This window comes from Sciurus carolinensis, chromosome 6 (assembly GCF_902686445.1).
Source record: "Sciurus carolinensis chromosome 6, mSciCar1.2, whole genome shotgun sequence".
Lineage (NCBI taxonomy): Eukaryota > Metazoa > Chordata > Mammalia > Rodentia > Sciuridae > Sciurus > Sciurus carolinensis.
The window spans coordinates 66889385-66910778 of record NC_062218.1 but is presented as its reverse complement, the minus strand read 5'-3'; the positions used below and the strand labels follow the sequence as shown (position 1 = coordinate 66910778).

Sequence of the window (21394 nt, the reverse complement as noted above, 5' to 3'; positions counted from 1 at the left end):
TGTTTCTACAAATAGTGCTATAGCTCTAGAAGTAAAAGCCAAATATTAATTTAAGTAAATCAAAGTAGAATTTATACACTGTGACCAAAATATAAATGTTTTCAAATGCATTATAGATTATTTTTTAAAGGAAACATAGTGGTACCTTTCCAAATTAAAAACGACATTTTCACAGATTTCCAAAGAATTTAAGATTCAGTATTAAAATACTTCTAACAAGCTAACCCTATTCTACTTCAAACTATACATATATAGAAATTTTCGTTCAAAATAATTCATTCTTGATAATTCTGATGACTCTCAAAAGGAGCAGAAATTACTGAGTTTAAGTAATTGCTCTATTAGAACTACTCATTATATCCCCACTGTATGAAGCATATTTGTGAAATTTACATTTTTATATAAATTATCAATACATAATCTTTTAAAATATTGAAGTAAAGTTTAATATAAAATACATAATGTGCTGGAAATAGATAAGTATCATTCACTTAAAATGCATAAAAGATATTTATAACAGTATAACAATTAAATTAATGAAAGTAATCATTTTGACATTTAACATATTATTTTAACATTAGACAGATTTTAATATAATATAAAATATATTAAATACATCTTATTTATATAGCACTTATTTAGTCATAATATTTTAAAATTATGAGGTCATTATATATCAATTATATATAATTTTTTCCATGATTTGGATATGATTTTTTTTATGTTGTGTTAAGATGGATATTTCCCAGTTTTTTTTTTCTTTTTACTGAATTTTTATCTAACATTAAACAAATCATGAGGCTAGGTCTTACTACCAAATGTTTTACTTGATCAATACACATAGTACATTTTACCTTATTTTCTGCCCATTAGGATATTGAATCTTATATGTAAAATCATCTTTCTAAAGTGTTACAGTAATTAATCATAAATTCTTCCTCCTCCTCTTCCTTCTCATCATCATCTTAAAAGGCAACAACTTCCTGAGACAATATAAGTGTTCCTCATCTTTCCCTCTGGACAAGACTTTAACCAAGTCCCCTTTTAGCATCTTACTTTCCTCATCTATTCTCGAATCCAACTGGGAAAAAAATTATAGTTGAATATTCCTAATAGAGCCTAAGGATGAATTCTTACCCTTTCCTGCTCTTATACCCCAGGCATCCCAAAACAAAACTAAAAACAGGTATAAATATTCCAAGTAAATATAGGTAATACCATAAACTAACTTGAACAGCCTCTTTATTTAATTCTTAGTACTTTAGGTTTAAGGGAACCTATTTTTTTTTTAATAAAAAATTCCATTGTCCTAGTGGTTGGAGGGAAAGGGAATTTTTAAAAATATTTTTTAAGTTGTAGATGGACACAATACTTTTATTTATTTATTTTTATGTGGTGCTGAGGATCAAACCCAGTGCCCCACATGGGCTAGGCAGGTACTCTACCACTGAACTACAAACCCAGCCCAAAGAAGAATTTTTGAATAGTCCTAATTACAGAACAGCTGATAATAGTCTGCTTTTCACAAGACAGCATTTACTCACTAAGTACTACAAATGAGAATAATATCTTTTGATTTAATTAACTGGATATTAAGTTTGTTTTTAAGAATTTATGCCCTTATGAGGTATGGAATACATAACATTCTCCACCCTAAAATGAAGTAACAGATTATCATACAATGACATAGTTTATCTCCTATTTTTCCAATAATTACTCTGGCCACTACCTTGAACTAAAAATATGAAAACAAGAAAATAATTTCCTCATTTACTACTAACTAAGTCATCAACAGCACTGAAACATAGATTTTGTATATAGATATATAAAGTAATATATATATATTACTCTGATTTTTTAGTAGACAGTTGATATCTTTTGTATATATTAATTTATTCATAGCTTAATAATTGGAACAAAATTTATAATACTTATATTTTACAAATAATTTCATTTTAAATGAGATACAGGTGGCTCTTAAATTGATGTCACAAGATCATATAGGACTTTAAAATTTCACAGTCAGTGCCGTATAAAGATTTAGATACATATAAGAATTGCAATAGGTTATTACCATTATCTGTTTATAAAAATAAATAGAGTATTAAAACAAAACTGACCTAACTAGAAGTAATTTGATTTGGAAAGAAAACTGTTTCATGAAATGATAGAATTTTCTTAAGAAATAATAAAGCTAATAAAATAAACATAAAGAGTAATTTCAGTGCTGAACTAGAATTGCATGGTAACAATTATAAACATTAATGTTTTATGATTTATTACTTATTATGAAGCATTCAGTGCATAGGTTAAAATTTCATTTGTCATATTGTTTTATAGGGGTCCAGGTGGTGGTAGACCTTGGCCAAATCCAACAAATGCCAATTCAGTGAGTATATATATATATGCATGCATACATACATACATGTACATCTTTTAATTTGTTTTTATGCTTGTGCTTTGTAACTCTTAATGAAAACAAAAATCTGTTTTTGAAAGCTTTGCAATCCATTCTATGAATAACCATTCAAAAAAGTTTTGTGTATACTTTTTAGAAAAATACACATAATTTTTAAATTATGTAATTTTTTTTTCACTTCAAGAGCTAATTGTAAATATGCATTCTACATCAGTTAACATATTTTTAAAAATAAATATAGTGTGGTTTAAATTTATTTCAATATCCTATATAGTAGACTATATATATTATAAAATGGTTTGAACTTCTATAATAGCTATAATAATCAACTAAGTTGTCAGATATGATCAGTCTCAATTAGAGGAAACCAAATTATTATGATTATACTTGTATTAATTACATCTAGGTTTTCTCTTTTGCTGTCTCAGAAAGCAAGTGCACATTTGCCTTGTACTTGTTAGCTAAATTGCCATTCTCTCACATCTATGTACCTAAAATTCTGGGAATTTTCCTTTTATTTTTGTGGCAGTGATTGACTACAGATTTTTTTTTCTTAGTAATATACATCCATATATGAACAGGTTGAAAATTAAGCTATTGATCACAACATTAATATGATTTTAATTTCATGATCCTGATGTTTTTTCCTCCTTGTCTTTGAAATCTTGAGTTCTTCAATATGTGAGAGAGGCCTGCTGTGTGCATTTTACAGTGTGTGCACAGTACACAAGCTCTTGAGTCAAGGGAGTCAGTGGGGACTTGATCTCTATTCCACTTGACAAGTCTATGAGCCCAGAAGAAATGCCTTCATTCTCTACCAGAGGCCTTAATGCTAAATAAACATGAAACTGATCTAATGTGTGTGTAATGTTTGTTTAAACTTCAAGTTAAAAATGAAGTGCGTTTGATAAAAGAAAAATCATTATAAATCCATTGCTATTCCAAAGCAAAAGTCACTTTCTTCTCAATTAAGAAAAATAACTATATATTTGTAAGAAAATTATTAATTTGTACTACCCAGTTTTCTTAGTTTTAATATATATGATGTTTACTAATTAAATAAAGTTACTTGAGGTGGAAAGAATGATGTCACTTCTATTTGGGTCTTCAATGAACTATTCAAATCTTCATAAGATACTCTTGTTAGATTGTTGAAATGTGAATAACTTCACTCCTCCAGAATTCTCTTAGTTTGCTTATGTGCTTTAGAAGAGTTTATATTTTTGTTTGCTTCTTGCTATTTGTCTTAACTAATTAATTCAAGATTTCACTTTTAAATGGCATTTGGTTTGCAGCTCAAAATACACTTCTTGCAACTTACTATTGAAATACCCATAAGGATGCTGAAAAAATTTTTTTTTATGATGCTGAAACCTGACGATCTTCCTAGTATCAGAATCTGGAAAGAATTTCTATTATCTATAAGTTTAATGAAGCCAGGATTTAAAACACAACCACATCCCACCCTAACTAGGGTGGATGAGCCTTTCCACCTAGAAGCAAGATCCTTTTCCCCTCCTCACACTCGGTTCAGCTAACCATCCCAACTGCTCACTGCAGGCAGCCAGAGGACAAGTCACACTATCCACCTTCTTCATTCCCTCCTTTTATATACTCATCCAGCCACTTAGGAGGGTGAGCAACATTTAGGGAGTTGATATTGAGAATGGTTCATTGTACTTAGGGGGAGTATATTATCCAAGTGAAGAGGATTCCATAGAGGCAAAGAAAGAAGAGATTTCTACATTATGATGATTCTTGGAGTACCCATATCTTAGGATTTCTTAGAGTTGACCATTATGGGTACTATATTAGATCATCAGTTCTGCATTATTTTAGACCGTTTAAAATCACTAAGAACTGCTATAGGAGGTATGCACACCATACTGATGTCTAATGATCATTCTGAAATGGGTATTTGACCAGCACAAATGTAGGCAAATAAGAGCAAAAAGCAGTCCCCTTGGTTAATAAATATCACATGTGGAAGCACCTAACCTCATTCTAAGTATGCAAATGGGAAAGAAGTGGGAGGAAGCCAGGTTTTCTCTTCAGAAGAGAAAGTAGTCATCATCCTGAGCAGGAAAAAGAAAAGCATTCCCCTGCAAATGATTTATTATGAAGGAAGAAATTACAGGAAACTGGTGACTTTCTAGTAGAAACATAGGACTTCTATGAAACAGAAGTAAAAAGTATAAAAGGTGAACTTTTTTACCCAAATTATTTTGTAGTGACAGCTTATCTATATTATTTTGAATTCCAAGTGTCTTAGATTTCCTATGTTTATTTAATATTATAAACAATTTTAGTTTGTATTAATTCAGTGACCCTCTGACTTTCAGGGAAGCTCACTAAAGTGTTTTTTGTTTTTATTTTTGCTGTTTTCAAGTATGCTCTGCTTACTGTTTTTTTTCATTATTTTGAAGTAACTTTAAATTTACAGAAAGCTTACAATAATACTAAGAATTGCCATATACCTTTCATCCAGATTCCCCAGTGTTAATGTTTTCATATTTGCCTTATGCTTTCCTCTCTATACATAAACATTTTTCCTAAACCATTTAAGTTTCCTGAAATTTTATATCTAAATACTTCTGTGTGTTTTTCCTAAAACCAAAGTTATTTTATAGCTCCAAAATAATGATCAAAATAAGGGAATTAACATTGACTTAATGCTACTTTCTAGTCTATAGGCCTTATGTAGATTTCACCAATTGTCCCAATATCTTTCATATCAAAAGAAAACCCAGTTCTCTTTTGCATCTATCTATCACGTCTCTATCTCTTAATCTACAGCAGTTTCCCAGCTTTTATCTTTCTCATTCTTGCATTTGAGTTAAATGCAAGCTAGTTATTTAAAATGTCCCACAATTTGGTTTTATCTGCTCTTTCCTCATGATTAGACTTGGGTGTTCATGTTTGGTAAGAATACCACAGAAGGAGTTTTGTGTTTTTCTCAGTGTGTCATTTCAGGAAGCACATATGGTTATTTGTACCACTACTGGTAATGTTAATTTTGATCATTTGGTTAAGGTGTTGCTTGTCAGAATTCTATAAATGTAAAATTATTATTTTTACCTTTGTAACTATTAACTTGGAGACAGAACTTTGAAGCTACAGTAAATATCCCCTTCTTCCTTATACCTTCATCAGCTATTTTTGGCATCCATTGATGGCTCTTGTCTGAATTTTTTACTTTATTGGTTGCCAGATGGATATTTTCTAATTCTGTCTTTCCTTCTCCATATATTAGCTGTTTTTCTACTAGAACAAAAAACTATTCTTTCTTTCTCATTCATGTTAATTTATGTTCATATATACTGATGGATAATTATATTCAGTGGGTTTAGCATGCTGAAATTGTCCCAAATTTGGCCAGTGGGAATCCCGTCAAGCTGGACCATTTGTGCTTTTAGTGATTTCTTTTTGTGGTGCTGAGGTTCAAACCCAGGGCCTCACACATGCTAGGCAAGTGCTCTACCACTGAGCTATCCCTAGCCTTATTTGTGCTTTTAAAATGCCCCATTATTGTTTTAGCACTCAAAAGCTTATCTTGTATTTTCCCAACCTAAACCCCTGAAACAGCCATTTATTTAAGGAGTCCCATGTCTTTTCAGTGGAGAGTGGTATTTAGAACTCATTGGAGTAATATAGCTTCTAGGCCTTCCACTCAGCAGAACTAGAAGATAGATGTAAGTGTATCTACGTACCACATGTATCTATATTTATCTGTATGTATCAACAACAAAGTGCAACTAAGGCTTCAATATTTCAGTCCATCACTACCGAGTTCTAACTTTTCTGCTTTCCATGTTTATAATTCACTTCTCTGGAAGTTGAAACCTGCCTACCATTATCCATAATACATTTATCTATTCATAATCTTTGTCCACAATTTTGTCCTGGAAAAGTATTTTGATCAAAAATGTTTTTTGGCACTCTTACATGATGGCAGAAGAAATATTTTTAAGGACAAATTCTTGTTTTTAATTCAGAATAAAAGTATGATTTTTAGTTTGAACTTCCTTGACTCTACACATTATAATTTTAGCCTCGGATTCTTGTTTGGAAGGTTGTTTACAGATCCACCAATTCTAGTTTTTCCTTATTTATCTTTTTCATAAAGCCTGTATGCTTTGGTTTGGTTGCACACTAAGGTATGATCACTAAGTAGCAAGTATTTTTATCAAAAATGAATTCTTTGGGGTCACATATAGAAGACCGACCAAAATAGATTCATACTGAGGGAGAATATTACTAGATCAGGTATCTGAAAAGTACAGATTTAAATTTGACTTTGGTCACATTTGATTCCAAGAGTTCAAAGAACCTCATCAAGACCCAGTCACTTAGTTTCTTGCCTTTGTTTCCCTTTTCATAGCAAGGAGGTGTGAAACTTCAGATTCATATCCTCACAGCTTCCAGCTGAGTACAAAAGAACACAACTCCTTATCAGCTTAATAAAGAAATTGAAAATTACTGGAGTTGCTTAGCTGGGGTCATGTGTTCATTCACAAAACGGTTATGGATGGGGATATAATATTTTTTCTGCTATGCCTAGGTCATGTGCCTATTCTGTAAGCCCCATTCAAACCATGTAGAGGAAACTATGGGTTTACCAAGGAAAATTAAAGGAATTTTTAGCAGAAGAGGGGACAGGCAAAAAAAAAAAAAAAAAAAACCTTAAATAAAGGGCTCAGTACAATTTTATACTTACCAACTCACTAGCTTTCCAGGAAAAAGAAAGAGGGAATTCCTTTGAGGAAAAAAGTGAGGATCTATTATAGCAAAGGGAAATAAAGTAAAAATATTTTGCTTGGAATAGGCTGTGCTCTATACAAATAGAAACTCATTATGTTAAGAGCACTAAAAATATTTTCACCTTTTCCACCAGCTATGATGTCTTGATGTTGCTCTCACTAATTTCTAGTTAACCAGTGCTTACAAGGTAAGCTTTACAGTTAAAGGTACTTAGTTAACATGTTACTGATAATTTTTAAAACAAAAAAAAAAGAAGCTCTCTAGTTAATTCTCTGGCCCCTACCACTACACCACAATCATAGATATTAGGACTCAGAATCTCTATTTTATAAAATTTACATTCTTACCAGAACTCTTGAATTATCTAACTTAGACAATTTTCTGAGCCCTTAATTTTCTCATCTGTCAAATAATGGACTCTTGTTCTATGATTCTGACCTTCCAGTTCTATGATTTTACTTGTCTTCTACATCTTCATTTTTTAAAATTTATTTTTATTGTAAACAAATGGGATACATGTTGTTTCTGTTTGTACATGGAGTAACAGCATACCATTTGTGTAATCATACATTCACATAGGGTAATGAGGTTTGATTCATTCTGTTGTTTTTCCCTTCCCCCCCACCCCTCCCACCCCTCTTTTCCCTGTATACAGTCCCTCCTTCCTCCATTCTTGCCCCCCTCCCCCCCATTATGTGTCATCATCTGCTTATCAGTGAGATCATTCGTCTTTTGGATTTTTGAGATTGGCTTATTTCACTTAGCATGATATTCTTCAATTTCATCCATTTGCCTGCAAATGCCATAATTTTATTATTCTTTATAGCTGAGTAATATTCCATTGTATATATATACCACAGTTTCTTTATCCATTCATCAATTGAAGGACATGTAGGTTGGTTCCACAATCTGGCTATTGTGAACTGAGCAGCTATGAACATTGTACATCTTCATTTTTAATCTTTGTTTTATCTTAGTGGACATTTTGTATGAAGCATGGAGTAGTATTAGAGGGAAGATTTAGGAATAAAGGGAACAAAAAAGTTAAAAGTGTTTTCAAGACTTTGAATCCAGGCATCTGGGAGAATAGTAATAACACAACTGAGTTAGGAATGTAGGGAAAAAGCAGATTTAGAGGGTAGCCAACAAGGTTTTGTTTTTGCTTCCTGGAATTTTCTAATGTTATGTTTGAAGTATTTATAGAACAGCTTCTTTAGTACTTCTATCACATTTAGTGGATATTTCTATAATTTCACTTCACATGTTATGTTAAAATTTAAATCTGCAATGCTGAACCTCAACTGAGTCCTCACTGGTGCTTGACCTACAGTCTCTTCTTCCTTAGTCATCTACTTCTGCTTTCCTCAGTGACTGGTACAATTCTTTATTATTCTCTTTGTATCCCCTGCATTATCTTTGGCCCCTTCCCTATCAACTAAAAGTCTCATATTTTACAGAGGAAAGAAAAAAATAAAGACCATTAGACTCAAATTTCTTCAGATTCTGATTTTCACCAGAATATCATTACATGTTTAGTCATATTTCTTTCTTCTTATTTTGGAAATAGAAATGTTCTTTATTTTCAATACTTATCCTTCTGTCTATTGTTCTCTTTATTCTGCCTCTTGTTACTTTTTTGCATACGCTGCCCATTCCCTCAAAAAAAATCTTCCTTCCGCTTATCCATTTCCATTGACTCGAATTTTCCTCAAATGCTATTCCAGTGAGTAAAATCCTAATACCACCTTAAACCTCTTGTCCTCCTCTCCTGCAGAATTGTAGAAAAGTCCTGTCAGCCCTTTTCAATCCCAAACAACCATCCATTTCTCTTACACTGTGAGCTCCTTTGCCACTATCTACTAAAGAGTAAATTCTAGGGTTTCCCTTCTTTTATCATTCCACAGAGTGCAGAACCTGAAACCTCACAGGCATATTGAATTGACTTCCCAACTGACTTCTCAACCCAAATTCTGTGAAAGTCCCATTCTAAAGGTTACTACTTACCAACCAAATAAGAAAGCTTTTTTTTTGTCTGCCTTATACCTGACCTCTGAAATATTTGACTGCTTAGTTTTGTTTTAAATATCTGTTCATTTTTTCATTTGTGATTTTAATGTTTGTTTATTCTTTCATATTGTTATTAGACTGCCCTTTTATTATTTATTTTTAGTTGTGTCTCAGAAAGACCAAAAGGCTTAAGCTCCATACGGCAATTTAGGTATTTTCTAGCCCACCTGCACCTACTTGCTGCTTCTTAAAAGTCTAGCTTGCTTGATTTTTTTAAATATTTTCTTCCAATTTTTATCCAATCACATCTGCTGCCTTATCTCAATTGGTACAGTTTTCTAATTACATTCCTGGCTTGCTCATCTTGTTTTTCCCCCATTTTGATGCATGTGTTTTTTAAAACTATGTTTTTAGTTATCAATGGACCTTTATTTTGTTTATTTATATGCAGTACTGAGAATCAAATCCAGTGCCTTACATATTCTAGGCAAGTGCTCTACCACTGAGCTACAACCCCAGCCTCATGTGGTTTTAACTATCATGAAATCTGGTGAAATTCTAAATCAGGTATTGTGACTAGCCCAAAATTAAAATTTATTCAGTTGGAGCCATGTCTTTAGTTCTGATCTCTAATAAATTCTAGACCTATATTTATAGTGTTTGTCGATCAGATCTACTTCAATATCTACTAGTACCTTCAGATCCAACATATCAGACATTTCCTTAAGCTTGCCCCATTTCCTGAATTCCTTATATATAAATGAGTAGCACCATCATGCACTATCACCAATTGGAAACCCAGGATTACCTCAATTTTATCCTTCCCTTGTCTGTCACACTGTTACCACACTTTGTGAAATAATTTGTGAAATGAATGACTATTAAATTTGCTTACTCCTACTTACCTTTTTCAGCACTACCTACAACTCTTTTTACCATCCCTTGCCTGGATTTTTTCAATAGTCTTCTAATTTGAGTTCATGTTCCTCTAGAATTATCTTACTAAAATATAAATTTGAACATGTATCTGTAAAACTTATGACTTAGAGTGCTTGCCTTGCATGCACAAGGCCCTGGGTTCAATCCCCAGCACTGCCAAAAAAAAAAAAAAAAAAAAAAAAAAACTTATGACTTATTTCCTATAAGCTACATCCAGCCATTCTAGCTGACCATGCTTAAGGTAGACTTTATTATATTTAACTCTTTCTGAAGGAGCTTGAGTAGGAAAAATTAAAAACATAAAAGGAACAGGGACTTAAAAGAATGGAATGATTGGAAGAAGCTAGCTTTCAAAACAAGCAGAAAATTTCTTTTTTTTTCTACCTGTGAAGAATAGATGAAAATTCAAATCTGAAAACAGTGGAGTATTGGACTGAAAATGAAGTCATAGCAAGAACGTGATGATTTTACTATTGCCAGGAGGGCAAAGTACACTCAGGATGGTGTAATCACCATCAGGGTCAGCTCACAAGTCAATTGCTAAATGTTCAGGAAGTTCCTGAACTGCTTGTTAAGTCACTGGTAACTTTAAATCTCCCATATAGTAAATTGTACCACAGAAATTGGAAAATGCTACAATTCAGGATCATACCCCTCCCCACCCACACACATGTACAATGTTTAATGGGTGTACAGGCACATTAGTATGCTTCTGGGTGTCTATAAAGGCTAAGTCAGAATACTTCCAGATGATGAAGACTAAGTGGAAGTTGGAGAACATGTCTATATTGTGGACCTTGTCAACCTTATTTTATGTTTCCCTCCAGGAAATCTCTACTATAAAACAGAAATTTTAGCTAAGGGGTAGTTAAAGAGATGGGAATTAACATTCCCTAAACATATCCTAAAGCCCTAAAGATGGGCTTTAGGATAATTTAAGTATTGGAGACAGAAATAAAATGCTGACAGTGGAATGGGGAAGGGTAGAGTAATTTAGTCATACACTAGTAGAGAAATAATTTACTAAGTAAACATGGGGGAATTGTGGGGACAGATTCTGGTTGGAATATATAACAATTCTGTGAATGTCATAAGAAATAAGAAAGATATTAGGCAAGGGAATTGTTTGGATCTCTGTCCAAAGCATTCTGAGTACTCGTAAATGGAAAAGAGGGCAGTGTGTGGTAAAGGAAGGTAATGAACTCTAAAGTCCAAAGATCTCAAGGGTGATTAGATGTTTAATGTAAAGCAGAGGATGGTAGGTCATGAACTGAAAAGGGCTAAAGAAAACAAAGTTGCATTCATTCACAAAATCAAGTCAATGTTAAATGCCATAGAATATCTCAGTACTAGTAGTGCAAGTAATCCTTATCACTAGTGCTTCTGGGCACTCTAGCAATTGTCATCTGCAGTGCTCAGTACCCATAGGCAGACAAGCAGGTTCTCCAGGGAAGTGTGGTCTGTGTTAAATAAGGACACCAAAAAACAAGGAGAAGAGCTTTTCATAAAACTTAATATCAAATAATTCAAAAAAAATCAAAGAATTATTCAAGAGAAAATCATAACTGTTATACTTCCTTATTCTTTTTGATTTCATATTATTATGTTTAATTATATGGCAGGTGTTGAGGTAGAGCAACAGATTAGGGTTCAGGTACCACAATTTTTTCACTTCTTTAAAAGTCCTATTCTGGTGCTGGCTGGCTGACTCCAGGTGGACAGTAATTTATTAGATTTTATCAGAATAAAGCAAAAATGTCTCATAAATATACAGTGTCTTCATGCTAGCGAGCTAGTGAGCTTGTGTTTAAAATTTTAAAAGTATTTGGATTTAACTTTCCATAGTAATATCTGCACTAAAGATCTTATTTTTAAATATAAATATTCTAGTTTTCGTTTCTTAAATTATCAGAGCAATGTGGGAATTAATAACTTCTAATCACTAGAAAAGAGCTTGATTTAAGCCAGGTGTTATGGTGCATATCCCAGTGGCTCCGGAAGCTAAGGTAGTAGGATTGTGAGTTCAAAGCCAGCCTCAGTAAATTAATGAGACCCTGTCTCTAAATAAAATACATTTAAAAGGACTGGGGATGTGACTCAGTGGTTAAGCACCCCGGGTTCAATCCCTGATACTGCCCCCCAAAAAAAGAGAGAGAAAGAGAGTGAACTTAATTTGAAGAGAAAGAGGGACTTTATAATCCATATATGATCCCCACAAATCAATAGTCTTTGAATATTAGATTAATAAATTATTTTGCATTTATTATATTATTTTCTAATTGCTGTTGCTAATTAGATAGGCCAAGGGAAAGGTGAGGTCTATATATCAAATATTGATCCATACTGCACAAATATAGTGAACAATTTTTTAAAAGCTCAGAAGTAATATTTGTAAAGCTGCTAATTTGAAAAAAATCTGGTTTCATATATATATGTGTATATATATATATATGCACATATATATATTTCTATTTACAGAATAAGTCGTTAATATTAAGCAATGTGTACAACTGACCTGAAACCAATACAGCTTGAATCTGTAATTCTGAGTAAATTCCTTTTAACTAAAATGTACATTTTTTCTTGTAAATCAGAAACGATATTATAGTTATACAGATTTCTGACACTTAGACATATATTCCTTCATCTTTCACTGTTCTTTGTGATACAGTTTAAAATTTGATAGAGATTAGGAATTTGATTCATTTAGGTATGTCCCATGCTGCCATATGAATCAAAAAAAATTTTTTTTGTCCTGTTCATGTTCTAGATACCATACTCCTCAGCATCTCCTGGGAATTATGTAGTAAGTACATTTGGTTTTGTTTGCTCATAAGAATTGATGTTACGTTTTATTTGGGCAATGAAATAGTTGTCCAGATGTTAAGAAGAGCCTCTGTGTATTGGCCAAGAAATGAACATCTTGAGTTGTTTCATCTGCCAACCTCAGTACATATGTTGATGTTCATTAGTGAAACAGTTATCAATCTGGTTAGAATTGCCCTAAGTACTGTGTTTTACTTCAGCATATGTTTCTGGAAACCAGTACAATGCTCTCTGTCCAATCACAAAGAAGGCCATCCTCAGTTAAACAATGATATGCTTGAATTTGCAATTCTCCAGGAGAATAATGTACAACCCCTCCCCAATCCACTCATCACACATTAAGTCTAAGTAGATGTTAAACTTTCTCCCAATCACAAAGTGAATCAGACAGCAGAATAATGCCTGGTAGTTTGCAAGTATCTTGTAGTTTTTGTTATTCTTAAACATTGAAAAAACCTACTATTTCTCATTATTATTTAATACATTAAATTTTTTCCAATAATTCATATAATCCTGAAGTCAAATTTACAAGTTTTATAAAAACTCTGAAACTCACAAATGATTTTTTAACCACAATCACATTCGATCCTTGTTACATCTTAAGGCCACCATAAAGGATAATTTGTTATAATATTTATGGGGAGATGCCTAATAGGAAAGCAAGGACAAAATGATAAAAAGGGAAATCTTTCCTAAGGAAATGTTTAGAGGTTGGGGTCAACTGGAATGGAAATAAAAGAAGTACATGAGAAGAAAATCAATAAGCATTGTACCTGTGTTGGAAATAGTGTTGTATCAACATAGTGAAAAGTGCACACTGCATTGGAACTGTAAATTTAGTGCTAATGTTCCTATAAGCTATATCAACTAAGGAAGTTTTCTTCACATTTTGTATGAAACAAAAATGTAAGTAAGAAAACTGGGGTAAAATTATTTTTAAAGTCATTTAATAAGCCTCAGACATAGTTGAGTAAAAATATAGACTTATTTGAAGGAAAATTTGTTTATTAAATACCAAATACATATATTATTTGAAATAATATTATTACATATATTATACATATATACATACATACATATATATATACATATATTATTTGAAATAATTGATAGGCTATATCTACACACTATGAATGAAATGAAAATTTAGCTATTTAAGAATTAATGTACATGAAACATCTGAAAAATTCTGAAACCCAGTGTCTGAATTATCCATTTTGGTTGTCTGAATTAACTTCAGAACATCCTAATCTCTACTTCTGTATGATTGCATAGCTGTAGCCTTAGTAACCCACAGCATTAGTCAGCATTGTATCTCATTTCTAATTAATGTGATTGATAGCTGAATGTATTCTACTCTAGAACTGTTGCAATCGATGCTGAAAAAAGAAATAGCATCAGTATGTCTAAGTGAGTTTTTAAAGATATTCTCTAAGTGAATATCTTTTTTCTTTCCTATTTTAAATAATAGTGATACAAAATGTAAGAAAATTACAGTAAACTAAATCACAAGTACACGTGAATTATTTCTGTTTTATGGATTTGTAAAAGCACCGTTAAGTAGTTTTTCCTTAACCTCATTATACCTGATGTGATTAAGTCATGAATAATAAATCAGTGTTAGAGGCTCATTGTTTTTGGAAACTTGTCAAAACAATCTCAACATAGTTAGGCTAAATTGTGTTTTGCATATTATTGAAATGATGGTGCATTCAAAGAAAATAAATTATGGAGAAATATATTTCATCTGTTATTTTCAAATTGGATTATTATAGAGATAAGTCTTTGTTTTTCCTTACATTGTTTAATTAAATGCCTTATTTTTCACTGAAATTTTGTATAATTATTTAGGGTCCTCCAGGAGGTGGAGGGCCACCAGGAACACCCATCATGCCTAGTCCAGCAGGTATTGTAATTAAACTAGCCACATGGGCTTTTGATTATTAGAATAAAATTACAAAATATAGAAAATTGTTTATTCACCAAAGTGTTTATGAAATAAAGTTAGTCGTATCTCTTATCTCATAAGAGAGGTAGCAAGTAGGAAGAAACAGTTGTGAAATAACTGTTGTCAAGCTACATCAACATTTAGAACCTTTCTGTTTTGTGGGTAACTGATTTAGTCAGGATGAAAATTGTTGACTTATGTGAGCTATCCAATAATTTATCTAATTTAAAGATTCCTTGAAACTGAGAAAAAGATTCATAGCTCATATCATAGACAAATTCTGTATAACATTATTGACACTGATCTATTAGGTTTAAAATAGCAAATCAGATCTACCACATCTGTCATCTTGCTAAAATGAATATATATTATGCTTATAGTATTACTTCTCATATTTAAAGAAACTTATTAGTAAATTTACCAGAGTGGGAGAAGTTTTTTAATCTTCTAAATTGAAAAGTTACGTCAATATAGCCATAAGCATTTCACATGATTACTTCAAATAGCTTTACCCTTTCTTCTTGGGGGCTTTAATATAGACTATTCAATGTGTTTGGAGACTCTAATGATTGGAGTTTAAATGAATACAGTCTTAGAAAATACTCTGGTAAAATGTATCAAAGCAGTGGAAAGGTTCATACCATTTGATTCTGTAATCCCAAAACTAGAAATGATTAAAGATAAAATTCAAGATTTATGCACAGGATGTTCATTTTTCATAATCAATAGTGAAAGAGTCAACATAACTTTCACTCTTAATTCAATTTTAGTGAAGTTATTGAATTAATTTTTATGGCACATGTTAGAATATAATTAAAATTTCATTAAAGTTATTTTGAAAGGATTTTTAATGGAAAAATAAATGTTCATATTCAATACAATATGATCACAAGCATACATATATATGCATATACATATATATATATATATATATCAGAAATCTAAAAAGTAGGGGAAAATAAACTATTAGAATTACTTCTAAGTGATGAAATAGGAAACTTTTATAAAATAATTTTTAATTATGTTTCATTGTTAAATTCATATTTTTAACTGACTTGTTGAAATTTGAGATATATAGAAGCTTAAAATTCATGTCATTAATGTTCCTCAAAAGTAATTTTTAAATCTTGAACTTTTTAATTTCATTAAAAACAAATTTGCATATTATTAAAATTTTTTATTTACTTCACTAATTCTTTGTACTAGATCCATAAATATTTCATAGTCTCTATCCTCAAAGCATCTTCACTGGAAATAAAATTTATTAGAATTATATGAACAGGTCATCTCCCTACATTTACATTCTTATATCATGAAGTTATTGTTTAATTTATGAAGGTAGCATGTGATTAATAAACACTTAACTACAAGGCTAAAGAAAAATTGGAGCAACTCTAAACATTGCAGGTGATAGGTAATCTTACACTACTAACTTTCAAGTCAGAAACTGCAACCAGTGTATCTTCCTAGCATTCTTTTTAACTCTTTATATATTCATTCTTGATCACTGTCACTCCTCTAATATTAAGTCAACACCCCTAGCACCAAAATAAGTGCCAAAAATTCACTTCCCTGTAAAGTTCTTCTGTTCACTAAAAATGTCAGGCATTTTCTAGAAAAAGACACCCTATTCCTCTTAATGCTTATTTTTTATCAGGTGAAATTATATTCTCTATTGGCCTTAAAAATGATAAATGTATCTCCTTTCTGTATAGTTAAAATATATAGCTCATTTTTCCTTTCACCAAGACTAAGAATAATTCAGTTAAACACCCTTTGAAAATTTTTTATATGTTTAAAAAACAATCTAAGATTTTCTGAAAGAGGACTTTGCATGTGATAGAGTTTATTCCATTAGTTAAATCCAAGTTAGCCAATATTAATTATATGAGGTGTATAATCTTGATGGGATTATTATAGCCTACTGGGAAATAGAAGACAAGAATAAGACAATATGTAAACTGTAATTTAAAGCAGAATTTTTTAGTGGGGAAGGCCTCAGTTACTTGGAAATACCAGGAAAAAATTCATAGAAGAGTTAACATTCGAAATGTGTCTAGAATTTCAGTAGGTGGAAACTGTGGAGAAGATGCTTGGAGGAAGAGAAAACAAAAATTCAGAGATGGAAAAGTTTAGTCATAAGCCGGAAAGAACCAATAGCCTAGGTATATAACAACATGAAAATCATTAAGGCCACAAAAGTAGATTGGGACCTCATTTAGTATAAACAAGTAGGGGTCATCCTGAGGGAGAATTTCAGTTTTAAAAAATACTGTAAAGTTCTCACTTACAAGTAAAAAAAAATACTGAGATTTATAGATCACAGTTGTCAAATAAGCAATAAATTACATTGTACCTACTCTATAAATGATGCACATTAAAATCATAAACTTGTTAATGTGTGTTAAGTATTCACACAATAAAAGTAAAACAAATTTTCTGTTTCCCACTCTATAGTTACTGCCCAAAGAAAACAAATTTTTTTATCTTTTGTCTTCGATCAATACAAAACACATCTTTTTCAAACACATCTTTTTTGTTTTAAGAAATAGACCTACTACATTAGATTTAAGAAAACTCTTTAATTGTAAGAATTAGCTAATAGACATGTAAACTTTTTGAAATGCTCTAAAATGTTATAAATTTATATGGGTATACACTACAGTTATTTTATTACAATGAATCAAGAATAAAATGAACAAGAGGAATTTTATCAAAAAAATTGTTGGGTAGAGAAATCTGGCTTTTACTTTAAACGAGAGTTTTTCATTCCAATTATATAATTCAATTACATAATTTTATTCTAATCTCTTTCTTTTTTAATTAAGTCAGAATATCCTACTGCTTTTACTAATTATTGGCTAAAATGGCCTATTTTTAAAATTTTTATATAGGAAACCTAAGGAAATAATGAAAATTTAAAAGCTACCAAATCTGAAGTTTACGAGATTTTTGTTATATGCATACATATGATTGCTTAGAGAAGTCAAAAAAATATCCACATTTAAAAAAAATTTTGCTGTAACTTTTTAGATTGTTAAAGTAATAATTCTTTGACCTGAACTACTGAAGTGACTATTTCTCATATCATATACCTATGATGGTATGATAGGTATATGATAGGTACATGATAGCTACAATGACAGCTTCGGGGTCAGACACCCAGATATTTGTTTCCAACTATTAGTAATGACTATCTCAGGTTACAACTCTTAATACCTATGTGTATCCAGATCATCTTTGATGTTTTGTGATGACTTGGGTATAGATTATAAAGTAAGATATTAATTAATTAATATTTTGTTTCAGATTCAACCAATTCTGGAGACAACATGTATACTTTAATGAATGCAGTACCTCCTGGACCTAACAGACCTAATGTAAATATGATATTTCCTTGGGGGGATATATTTTAAGACTTTCAACCTCAGTACATTCTATTTCCTGAATATTATTTAAACTTTATATTTTATTATCTAAGAGATTATTAGATCTCAGAAAAATGCTTTTTAGGCTCTGGATTGAAGAAAAAATAGTATACAATGTATGTAACATTTTATACAAATATAAATATAAAAACTGTACATAATTATAAATGCTGTCTTTCATTTTATCTCAAATACTTATGATTAATACTATTTAAAATGACAAGTTATGTATAATCATTTATGTTTATCTCATTTTTAGCATCATTTAATTTTTTTCATTGTGTTTTTCTGAATCCTCATAAAGTTGAAAGTAAATTAGGAATTTGCATATGCACATTTTTGTTTAGATTATGAAATCTAGGATTTAAATATGAAACTGAGATAACCTTATGAGAAGAATGTGGTTGTTTTTAATGAAGAATATGATTATGAACTTTCCTATAAAAAGTGCATAGGAAAATATTTATGATTTCAGGCCCACGTGTTAACAAAAATTTATAGCAGGTAATAGTTGTAACTATAATCTAAATAAATAAGTGTAGTGATAATATATAATTAAATAAATTAAATTAATATGTATTATATAATATAGCTATGACTATGTGTACAACATTATGCTACACACACACCCACACACACACACATATGTATATATCATGTAGCTGAAACTGTAGAAAAATCAGAAGTACATTTGTTTTATGTTAAACTGACCAAACATATATATTTATGTGTTGGTATGTATTAAAACACTGTGGGGCCAGATAAAAAGACCAAACGTAATAAATTCACAGGTTATTGGGCTTTCTGGCTCTAGTTTCTCAATTCAGATCTAAACTATGCTATTAACAAAAGTTGAATAATAGCTAAGTTCAAAGTCAATCTTTGGCTTATCAGTGAGGCATATATATTACAATTCATTTTACTAAAAATTAATCAAAGTACTGTAGACACTTAATTTTAGGTAGCAAAATTATTACTGTCCTAGGAAAACTTATAAGCATGTGGTTTGTGTGCTCACAGTGGTAAATCCACCATATTTCCATACAGTGATGGTAGTTTCAGATTTATGTACTAAATGATGGCAGTTTATCCTCCAAAAGTTTTATGATTGGTAACCACCACCATCACTTCCACACATGAACACACTCCACATTCACTATTCTGCACCATGTGCCATAGAAGGATTGCTTTGGTCATGGGAACTTTTAAGAGAAAGTATTTTCAGCAAATTGTCTTAACTCTAAGCATAAGATAATTATAGATAACTTGGCTTCAAACTGGACTCTGTTTCCTCAGAAGTATTTTAGGGAGATGAGGGGAAGACAATGGGCAGGCCATTGACTTTCCATTATCAACTCTATAACATAGTACATCTATTCACAACTGTTTTGTACCAGACTTCTAATAATTAATATTTTACTTTAAAAGGAAAAGAATTCCACTGCTTTAAAATATTTTAAATAGAACTGCTATAGAGTATGTGATTGTCATTGAATGGACATAGTTAAGACTACCAAGAATTAGCTACGTTCAGCTATCCCTAAGGAACTAAATGTATTCACACTGTAAGATGAAATTATTTATTATGTCCATTTGAACAGATTGCCTGCTAAGAAAAATGTTGTCATAATGATGTTGAATTATTATTCCTAATAAGCCAATACATCTAACATCTTCTTAAGAACTACCTTTAGTTTATAATAGAAAGTTTGTCAGTATCATAGGAGAGAATGCTTATCTTCTCATTTGCATGACTGTCTAGTTGTGGGTATCTACGAAGAAAATTTTGAACATAAATGAACACTAGTCTGAACTTCCAGAGCATAGAGAAGATGAGATGAGAGGGTCAGGACAGTTCAATTAGAGAATCTGTAAGACTGAAAAAAATCAAGTAAAAACTCTCTGTAACTTAAAAATGAAAATATTGTGGCAGTGTCTTGTAATGTTAAAGATATTGTAAAATTGAGATAAAATTGTTTCAATATGATCACAATCATTTTCTTCATTTTTAATATAGTTTCCAATGGGTCCTGGGTCAGATGGTCCCATGGGTGGATTAGGAGGAATGGAGTCACATCACATGAATGGCTCTTTAGGTAAGGATTTTATATGTATAGAATAAATTCAAAACAAAACCTTAATTCTACATAGTAGATTCTATGGTTTGCAAAATTTTCCTATCCAGATACTCATTTTGAGATACTTCAACTCTTAGAATGTATAGAATAAATTCAAAACAAAAACTTCAATTTTATGTAGTGGATTTTATGGTTTGCAAAATTATTCTATCCAGATCCTCATTTTGAAATACTTGAACTTTTACCTCAATCTATGGTATATTGGTTAATATAACTGGAAATCATTTGAAAATAAGAAATGTAAGAGTGGTTCTACCCTTGCTCATATTCATAGACATTTACTTTAATCCATGAAAGTCTAAGTGTTTTATGACAAAGGAAATATTGCTGCTTTGAGCATTTATGATGTATGCCTCACCCAGAGGACTACAGCATCCTCCCAACTGGTTTCTTTATCTCCAGAGGTCTGTGGACACAGTCTAAAAGGAACTTCAACTCTCTGCAAAAATTTCTTAATTTTGTTTTTGTATTTTAATGTTTATCTCCTTTTAAAAATAAAATTGGTAATCACATTCCAGACAATCTGAATGAGACAACACTGCTTACATTGTCTTCATTATAAAGCTGATTACAAATATGTAACTAAAAGGTGAAAACATGCTTCATATATTATGCCTTCTTACCAATGAAGCCAAATATCCACAAGGTGAACAAAAATTTTTATAATAGTGAGAAATAGAGATGAATGGTACAAAGTTGAGTAGATTGCATAATGTTATAATTGTATGCAAGACAAATGCAAAACCAAAAGAAAAATATATCTTATGTCTATATATGTTTAAGTGACATAAACTAATTTAAAAGTCAATATTGAGGGTAGGAGGCTGTGATAATTTTTTTTTTCTTTTAGAAAGGATCTTTTATTTAAGTTAGACTAACTATGCCTATGAGCAATTAAAGCTAGCTATAGATTTCACTCCCTCACCCA

The 21394-nt window shown here is 31.1% G+C and overlaps 1 protein-coding gene across 5 annotated transcripts in view; it reads left to right on the top strand.

Moving 5' to 3' along the window:
* The window catches only part of Ssbp2 (single stranded DNA binding protein 2), a 356243-nt gene that overhangs the window by 318091 nt on the left and 16758 nt on the right, over positions 1-21394 (top strand). For all 5 annotated transcript variants that reach the window (XM_047556868.1, XM_047556869.1, XM_047556870.1 and 2 more), the window contains 5 exons: positions 2341-2389; positions 12897-12932; positions 14804-14858; positions 18210-18280; positions 20346-20424. In XM_047556868.1, coding sequence (XP_047412824.1) covers positions 2341-2389; positions 12897-12932; positions 14804-14858; positions 18210-18280; positions 20346-20424 — 290 coding nt within the window. The remainder of the gene's footprint in view (positions 1-2340; positions 2390-12896; positions 12933-14803; positions 14859-18209; positions 18281-20345; positions 20425-21394) is intronic.